Source organism: Mya arenaria, chromosome 12, assembly GCF_026914265.1.
Source record: "Mya arenaria isolate MELC-2E11 chromosome 12, ASM2691426v1".
Classification (NCBI taxonomy): Eukaryota; Metazoa; Mollusca; class Bivalvia; order Myida; family Myidae; genus Mya; species Mya arenaria.
Genome location: NC_069133.1, coordinates 12872178 through 12881620, shown reverse-complemented (window position 1 = coordinate 12881620; position 9443 = coordinate 12872178). Strand labels below are relative to the sequence as shown.

Here is a 9443-nt window from a genome sequence, read left to right as displayed (position 1 = left end):
TGATGAAAATGACATTCTTATATAAAGCCTAATAAAAAAAGCCTACATACCCTATCTATTTTTGAAAAGGATGTAACCCTAACCAAACATTTTTTAGACCTTAGTGGAAATAATTGCGTATGGATATGCGATAATTTGTGGTTGTCATGGACATGCGCGCAGTGATTCAGATTATGTTAATAGTCAACTCGGTCTTTAAATAGTTTTAAGGAGAGTGAAGCATTATTTCTTGAAAGGTGTGTGAAAACTGTTTTATGGTGATATTTGAAGCGAGAAATAATTCATTAGCGTTCTAAATATTGCCACAAGACAAGGTTTCCATGATGCTACAGACGACAGTCTTCAACAAGAGAGGTAATTACAGTGTGGTGACCATAAAAAGGAGTTCCATACGGGCATTTTGTCTTCGCCCGTGGGCAAGATAAGAATTTCTAGAATGGTTAGATTGATGGATCTACTTATCTGAGGTGGGAGAAAAGTCTTTCACATTTCTGACAGTGAAACATGTATAAGATTTAGTAAATTGTTTTCAGAAATGTTTGGCGTTGTTTACGGCAATGTGGTTTTAGCGAGTTCTGGACAAGTTTATCATTCATATTCTATTTATATAATGATATGCTTTTAAGTTACAAACTCCTAGAATTGTATTGAAATGTCATTTTGTTATGTTACGTGTGTTCCCTCAAGGTAATATGAGCCTTTTGTCTATGATCGATTGATTGCCAATGTAAATCAAACTTTCCAAATCTATTGCTGTCAGAGATCTCTGTGAATTAACAGTCAGCTGGAGTTTCTTAGATAAAAAACAACAGAGTTGTAAATTTCAAAAAAAACAAAAAAACGCTTAACAAATGAATTACCAGATAGCCGCGCTTTCTTGGTATATACATACGTTGGTTCACCTACATTCTTTACGTTTGCAAGCACTCTAGCTATAAGTACGCTCCAACTACAACATACAGGAAAGCGGAGCTACCTCTGAAAGATCCTCGAAGTCGTATATTACTATGCCTCATAGAATAGCTGGGCTTTCCAGCAAAAGAAGAGAAGTGTAGACATTATATGAACGATCGTATCTTTCAGCAACAACCCGGACCACTCGTCAGCTATTAACTAAATATTACGTTAAAGTTGTGCTTTACAGTAAAGATAGTTAATATTTTAGATGAACAACTACAAGTTCAAGTTGATTAATACCAATCCTTTCTTGATGTTCTTGATTGGTAGCTAATCTAGAACAATATTATCAAAAACTCGGCCATAGCGCTGGAGCAAAGCAATGCTTTTATTGGTTATTTAAACTGAGTGTTGATTGGTTGAAAGACTAGCACTTTGATTGGCCGCAATCAGCAGTCTTATTGGTCAAAATTATTCTTATATAAATGACTTTCAAAGATGATATTGGCTTGCGAGGTTCACCTTGCATTTTAATATAAAGTTACTGACTGTGCAAAATGCTTGTTAAAGTAAAACAAACAAAATATTAAGATTTATATCAATCATAAAAACTTATATCGAAGTATTTCAGTCCATGATATGTTTTTTTATATAAAATAACAACGTTACATGTATTTACCTTAAAAAACTCGAGTATGACTGTAAACAGGCTTGATGATTTGGCAATCAAAATAAAAAAGGGAAACAACTTTTAGGTAACAGTCAACAGTTTTACACAGCTGTGGTAAAATTCGTCACAATAATTTGTTTAACTATATCAAAGGACTTAAGAGCCATATCTAGTGTCCAAGCGATGTGAAAATTACATGTATTACCTTTCTTGCAGATTATTCTTTTAAAGACGCTGTAACTAACTGCTGTACATCCATCAGGAAATATCAACACGTCAGAAATTTACAGTAAATGACGACGAGTTTAGCAGCAATTATAGCGCACACGTCTGGTGCAGGTTTGTAATTGGTAAAACTACGGTATTTCTTTTAAATAGCATCACATATTTACTTATAAATAATAAGTAATGATACATAATTATAGTACTAAATAGGTGTAATTGCCGGGAAATATCTAAAAAAGTAATTATGCCTAAAAAAGGAAGTTTAGCAACTACATTGAAAGCAAAATAATTCAGTTTGCTTATGAGAAATTAAATCCAAACAAAACCTAATTATTTTAATTGAGGTATCACTTCAAAAATGTCTTTGTTCCGCGATAATTACACCAATTACCGTAATGACATCTCAGCGTTACATATTTGTATGACCTTAACACATATTCTTTTAATTTTCGTCTGCAAACAATGTCACAAAATCGATATATGTGTTCATCAAGACTTGAGCCTCTGTTTGATGTGTTGTCTTCTAGACACGAATCTCTGTTTGGTGTGTTGTCTAACCTTGTGACCATATTTGATGCTTTGTCTTCTTGCCTTGTGTCTCTGTTTGGTGTTTTGTCTTCTAGCCTTGTGTCTCTGTCTGGTGTGTTGTCTCCTAGCCTTGTCTCTCTGTTTTGTGTGTTGTCTCCTAGCCTTGTGAATCTGTTTTGTGTGTTGTCTCCTAGCCTTGTGTCTCTGTTTGGTGTGTTGTCTTCTAGCCTTGTGTCTCTGTTTGGTGTGCAGTCTCCTAGCCTTGTGTCTCTGTTCGGTGTGTTGTGTAACCTTGTGACTATATTTGATGCTTTGTCTTCTACCCTTGTGTCTCTGTTTGGTGTGATGTCTCCTAACCTTGTGTCTGTTTTGTGTGTTGTCTCCTAGCCTTGTGTCTCTGTTTGACGTTTTGTCTTCTAGCTTTGTGTATCTGTTTGGTGTGTTATCTCCTAGACCTGTGTCTCGGTTTTGTGTGTTGTCTTCTAGCCCTGTGTCCCTGTTTGGTGTGTTGTTTTCTAGCCTTGTGTCTCTGTTTGGTGTGATGTCTCCTAGACTTGTGTCTCTGTTTTGTGTGTTGTCTCATAGCCTTGTCTCTCTGTTTTGTGTGTTGTCTACTAGACTTGTGTCTCTGTTTGACATTTTGTCTTCTAGCCTTGTGTATCTGTTTTGTGTGTTGTCTCCTAGCCTTGTCTCTCTGTTTTGTGTGTTGTCTCCTAGACTTTTGTCTATGTTTGGTGTGTTGTGTCCTAGCCTTGTCTCTCTGTTTTGTGTGTTGTCTCCTAGCCTTGTCTCTCTGTTTTGTGTGTTGTCTCCTAGACTTTTGTCTATGTTTGGTGTGTTGTGTCCTAGCCTTGTCTCTCTGTTTTGTGTGTTGTCTCCTAGCCTTGTGTCTCTGTTTGGTGTGTTGTGTCCTAGCCTTGTGTCTCTGTTTTGTGTGTTGTCTTCTAGCCTTGTGTCTCTGTTTGACGTTTTGTCTTCTAGCCTTGTGTATCTGTTTGGTGTGTTGTCTCCTAGACTTGTGTGTCTGTTTGGTGTGTTTTCTCCTAGACTTGTGTGTCTGTTTGACGTTTTGTCTTCTAGCCTTGTGTATCTGTTTGGTGTGTTTTCTTCTAGCCTTGTGTCTCTGTTTGACGTTTTGTCTTCTAGCCGTGTGTATCTGTTTGACGTTTTGTCTTCTAGCCTTGTGTATCTGTTTTGTGTGTTGTCTTCTAGCCTTGTGTCTCTGTTTGACGTTTTGTCTTCTAGACTTGTGTGTCTGTTTGACGTTTTGTCTTCTAGCCTTGTGTATCTGTTTTGTGTGTTGTCTTCTAGCCTTGTGTCTCTGTTTGACGTTTTGTCTTCTAGCCTTGTGTATCTGTTTTGTGTGTTGTCTTCTAGCCTTGTGTCTCTGTTTGACGTTTTGTCTTCTAGACTTGTGTGTCTGTTTTGTGTTGTCTTCTACCATTGTGTATCTGTTTGGTGTGTTGTCTTTTAGCCTTGTGTCTCTGTTTGGTGTGATGTCTCCTAAACTTGTGTCTCTGTTTGGTGTGTTGTCTCCTAGCCTTGTGTCTCTGTTTGACGTTTTGTCTTCTAGCCTTTCGATCTGTTTGGTTTGTTGTCTCCTAGACTTGTGTCTCTGTGTTGTGTGTTGTCTCCTAGCCTTGTGTCTCTGTTTGACATTTTGTCTCCCAGCCTTGTGTATCTGTTTGGTGTGTTGTCTTCTAGCCTTGTATCTTTGTTTGATGTGTTGACTCCTAGCCTTGTGTCTCTGTTTGGTATGTTGTGTTCTAGCCTTGTGTCTATGTTTGGTGTGATGTCTATAAGCCCTGTGTATCTATTAGATGTTTAGTCTCCTAGCCTTGTGTCCATTTTTGGTGTGTTGTCTTCTTGACATGCATCTCTGTTTGGTGTGTTGTCTAACCTTGTTACCATATCAGATGCTGTCTTATACCCGTGTGCCTATGTTTGATGTGTTGTCTCCTAGCCTTGTATCTCTCATTGGTCATGTCTCCCAGCCTTGTGTCTCTGTTTGGAGTGTTACCTTCTAGCCTTGTGTCTCTGATTGGTGTGTTCTCTCCTAGCCTTGTGTGTCTGTTTAATGTGTTTTCTCCGAGCCTTGTGTCTCTGTTTGACATTTTGTCTTCTAGCCTTGTGTCTCTGTTTGATGTGTTGTCTCATAACCTTGTGTCTCTGTTTTGTGTGTTGTCTTCTAGCCTTGTGTCTCTGTTTGACGTTTTGTCTTCTAGCCTTGTGTATCTGTTTGGTGTGTTTTCTCCTAGACTTGCGTGTCTGTTTTGTGTTGTCTTCTACCATTGTGTATCTGTTTGACGTGTTTTCTTCTAGCCTTGTTTCTCTGTTTGGTGTGTTTTCTCCTAGCCGTGTGTCTCTGTTTGACATTTTGTCTCCTAGCCTTGTGTGTCTGCTTGACGTTTTGTCTTCTAGCCTTGTGTCTTTGTTTTGTGTGTTGTCTCCTAGCCTTGTGTCTCTGCTTGACATTTTGTCTCCTAGCCTTGTGTCCCTGTTTGACGTTTTGTCTTCTAGCCTTGTGTCTCTGTTTGGTGTGTTGTCTCATAGCCTTGTGTCTCTGTTTGATGTTTTGTCTTCTAGCCTTGTGTCTCTGTTTGGTGTGTTGTCTCCTAGCCTTGTATCTCTGTTTGAGGTTTTGTCTTCTAGCCTTGTGTATCTGTTTTGTGTGTTGTCTCCTAGACTTGTGTCTCTGTTTGGTGTTGTCTCCTAGACTTGTATCTCTGTTTGGTGTTGTCTCCAAGACTTGTGTCTCTGATTGGTGTGTTGTCTCCTAGCGTTGTATCTCTGTTTGGTGTGTTGTCTCCTAGCCTTGTGACCTTGTTTGGTGTTGTCTCCTAGACTTGTATCTCTGTTTGGTGTTGTCTCCTAGCCTTGTATCTCTGTTTGAGGTTTTGTCTTCTAGCCTTGTGTATCTGTTTTGTGTTTTGTCTCCTAGACTTGTGTCTCTGTTTGGTGTTGTCTCCTAGACTTGTATCTCTGTTTGGTGTTGTCTCCAAGACTTGTGTCTCTGTTTGGTGTGTTGTCTCCTAGCGTTGTATCTCTGTTTGGTGTGTTGTCTCCTAGACTTGTGTCTCTGTTTGGTGTTGTCTCCTAGCGTTGTATCTCTGTTTGGTGTGTTGTCTCCTAGACTTGTGTCTCTGTTTGGTGTTGTCTCCTAGCGTTGTGTCTCTGTTTGGTGTGTTGTCTCCTAGACTTGTGTCTCTGTTTGGTGTTGTCTCCTAGCGTTGTGTCTCTGTTTGGTGTGTTGTCTCCTAGCGTTGTATCTCTGTTTGGTGTGTTGTCTCCTAGACTTGTATCTCTGTTTGGTGTTGTCTCCAAGACTTGTGTCTCTGATTGGTGTGTTGTCTCCTAGCGTTGTATCTCTGTTTGGTGTATTGTCTCCTAGCCTTGTGTCTCTGTTCGGTGTGTTGTCTCCTAGCCTTGTGTATCTGTTTGGTGTGTTGTCTCCAAGCCTTGTATCTCTGTTTGGTGTGTTGTCTAACATTGTGTCTCTGTTTGGCAGTGTGTGTATACCACGTGATAAGTGACGTCATAATGCTACGTCGGACGACAGTATTTTGCCTCGGATAAGAACGAAAATCAAAGGTAACTTTTTTATTTCTTTATCATTTGCAATGAAACATAGCGCAGTCTACGCCGCTAATAGTGCCCTACCTCCGGTCACTTCGACAAGCCTGTTCAGAATTTACTTTTTGACAATGCTCCGTCAGACGGCCTTTTTTATTTTCTTATTGTTTTCATTGTTTTGAATGCTTGTGTATTAACTTTGATGTTTTCAAAAATAATAGTGATAGTTTTGTTTTGTAAGCATCGCATTTGGCAAGAATCGAAGTGATTTTAGGAAAATGCTACGTCAGACGGCAGTTTTAGTAATAGTAACAGACTGTTGAAAATGGCTAAAATAGTGTTCTGAAAATATTGCGAAGTGTTTGGAAAGACTTTGTCTTAACTGTCTTTACATTATGCATTGACTGCTTTATTTGCGTACATTGCAGAATGACCAAGCAAAAATCCAGGCTCACGCTCGGGGAAAAAGAAACGTACGACAAGAAAACTGAAGCCTATTTCACATTGGTTAGATGCAACGGTAGATAATTTGGCATGCTATTCACCAAGACAGCCACTTAAAAGGAAAATGAGAACATCATCTATCTGCACAGAAAGGAGTGCAGTTAAGCGTGGGTCACTCGGTGTGCGCTGGGAAGGAGCAAGAAGGAACGAAGGCAAGATGTTAGCCACGACGAGGATGGGGCTCGACATATAATATTATGTAAACAGTAAAGAATAAAAAATAAATGCATACGATTTACAACTTTATTTTTGCCATTTTAAAACTAACCAATATACTCCATGTATATACTAAAATAACAACAAATCAATATCACAGTTTAACATGTGTACCTGCACATATAAAAATCACAAGAAATAAAAACATGGTAATGGTAAATAGGTTAAATGATTTAAAGCTGTATACGTTGAAAAGTATTTAAATAGCCCCCATTATAAATGGAAAGTGTAATGGAATAAAATAAAATCAACGTGTTATAATGTTTTCAGCACTGTCTTGAAATTTAGCAGACTTTTTATTTTCTGTATACTTAGACGATCTAAATTATCCAATGAAATGCATGGTGGATAGTTAAAGAAAATAAAACACTGCATCTGCACACAATATGTAACACAATGTATATGGGAGTTACTGCAATGCAATGGTGTCCAAACAGCAAACATAACACGATTTAAAACAGCCAGTTTACAATACAAGTAAATAGAACGTAATAGATAATGAACAGTCGTAAAAAGCGATAAAAAGTCGCTAAAGTTAACAGACACTTATTAAAGGTCCCGAGTTATTTCTCAGGTATCGAAATGAGATCATGACCAATATAATCGAAGATAACACATGTTAATGTATGAGAAAAAAGAAGTCGTTAAGAAAACATTTTAACAATCGATGTCCTGTATATCAATTTAAACGTGCTTCCCTTTAAAAAGAACTTCTTGGCTACTTTACCTTAAGAATAAACTCGGTACTTTGCACAATATGTTTGGGGGTTTTCAGTGGTCAAAATAATTATAAAATATTAAGGCAAACTTCTGAACGGTCAAGGACAGTTGCCTAAATTATTACCAATTTCCTAGAATAAACATGAATCAATACTTCTCACCTGTTTATATTCATCTTTTGTTATTATTTCATCATGATATTAACTAAAATTCAATAAATAAGAATACCTGTGACATCGGTGTTGATCCTTTGTAGGAAACACTGTCCCGCAGCAGGTGTAGATGTTAACTTTTCTATGAAGCTTTTCATGCGAAACCATATTCCGCTTATACTTAAAAGAACAGCCGCACGTGCTGCATATATATGGCAGCGTTGACTCCATATCGCCAATCAATTCTGAAAGTCAGTTATTATATACTTAAATAAAAACATATTGTGCTTTAAGCGTTGTTCATGCAAATATTAAAAACTGCCGTCTGACGTAGCATTTTCCTAAATAGCCGTCCGACGTAGCATTTTCTAAATTCACTTCGAATATTGCCAAATTCAATGCTTTTAACACAAAACTAGCACTATAATGTTTATAAACATCAAGGTTAATGTTTATTTGCAATATGCGATACACAAGCATTCAAAACAATGAAAACAATAAGAAAATAAAAAAGGCTCTCTGACGGAACACCGTCAAAAAGTAAATTCTGAACAGCTTTGTCGAAGTGTTTGGAAAAACTAAATCACGAATCAAACTCTGGTAAAAAACCGGAGGAAGGGCACTATTAGCGGCGTAGACTGCGCTATGTTTCATTAAAAATGATAAAAAAATAAAAAAAGTTACCTCTGATTTTCGTTCTTATCCGAGGCAAAATACTGTCGTCCGACGTAGCATTATGACGTCACTTATCACGTGGTATACACACATTGTTTGGTGTGTTGTCTTCTAGCCTTGTATCTCTGTTTGGTGTGTTGTCTTCTAGCCTTGTATCTCTGTTTGGTGTTGTCTTCTAGCCTTGTATCTCTGTTTGGTGTGTTGTCTTCTAGCCTTGTATCTCTGTTTGGTGTGTTGTCTTCTAGCCTTGTATCTCTGTTTGGTGTGTTGTCTTCTAGCCTTGTATCTCTGTTTGGTGTTGTCTTCTAGCCTTGTGTATCTGTTTGGTGTGTTGTCTTCTAGCCTTGTATCTCTGTTTGGTGTGCAGTCTCCTAGCCTTGTGTCTCTGTTTGGTGTGTTGTCTTCTAGCCTTGTGTCTCTGTTTGGTGTTGTCTTCTAGCCTTGTGTCTCAACAGGATTTCAGAAGAAAACAGTTAATTTTTTCCTTGACTGGGAAGTTTTAAACTGAACTACATGCAGTTTGCCAACATTTTCTGCCAATTGTAATATTCATTTGATAAAGCCAAATATTTGGCTGTATAGAGAATTTCAAACACTGTCAGAAACAGATGGACCAATTTTGATATTTATTACTTCAGACTAACTACTCTTGTTCTGGTACAGCTACATTTCATAAGGAAAGTAATTTTGATGTGCACTGCCACCTGGAGAAACTTACATGAGACACTAAAATACCGTAAGTCCAAGGCTTTGCCTATGCAATCTCCATGATAGAAGATTGTGACACTGTATTTAATGCTGGCCTAGAAAAACTGTGAAGTAAAATGCTCATACATGGTTTATTTCCATCTGTGTTGAGTTTAGAATCACATATTCAATGCTTTGAACTATTCAAGTGTCTTTTTCGATAACAATCACCAGTATGATAAAATCTGTAGAATATTTACTTATTTAGTATGACTTCTTGTATTTTATACTTGGTCAAATTATCATGGGTGACACATGAGTTTAAATGAACTGAACTGCATGATTATTATTAACTGCATAATCTGATAATATAGAGATACATAGCTTATAAGTTTGACATTTCTACTCTTTGTCCACATGATTTATTCAAATCCCCAGTCACAAACTTTGTTAAAAGACCAATTGAAAGTAAATTGCAGATCATACATTTCATGGTAATTATGCCTTAAAGGAAGATAGCTCTTCATTATCTAGTTAAATGAATTACTATCAATTGAAGATAAATGAAATATTCAGCATTTACTTAACAATTGAGA

At 37.5% G+C, this 9443-nt stretch overlaps 1 protein-coding gene across 1 annotated transcript; it reads right to left on the bottom strand.

Annotated features, from left to right (window-relative positions):
• Positions 1-2281: 2281 nt before the first annotated feature.
• LOC128210456 (serine/threonine-protein kinase PRP4 homolog) lies at positions 2282-4795 on the bottom strand. Its single transcript, XM_052914806.1, has 3 exons — positions 4341-4795; positions 2941-4098; positions 2282-2849 (listed from the first exon to the last, which is right to left on the bottom strand). Exons 1-3 carry the CDS (start codon positions 4793-4795, stop codon positions 2282-2284), a joined length of 2181 nt encoding a protein of 726 aa, XP_052770766.1.
• Positions 4796-9443: the final 4648 nt, after the last annotated feature.

What these genes read in the sequence shown, in the direction of transcription:
- LOC128210456 (XM_052914806.1), bottom strand. Translation starts at nt 4,795, where the DNA reads ATGTCAAGCAGAGACACAAGGCTAGGAGACAACACACAAAACAAAGAC. An exon ending in CAGAGACACAAGGCTAGAAG is followed by an intron (nt 4,099 to 4,340) that starts GTAACACTCCAA and finishes CACCAAACATAG; the next exon opens with ACACAAGGCTAGAACACAAC. An exon ending in AATGTCAAACAGAGACACAA is followed by an intron (nt 2,850 to 2,940) that starts GTCTAGTAGACA and finishes CACACCAAACAG; the next exon opens with AGACACAAGGCTAGAAAACA.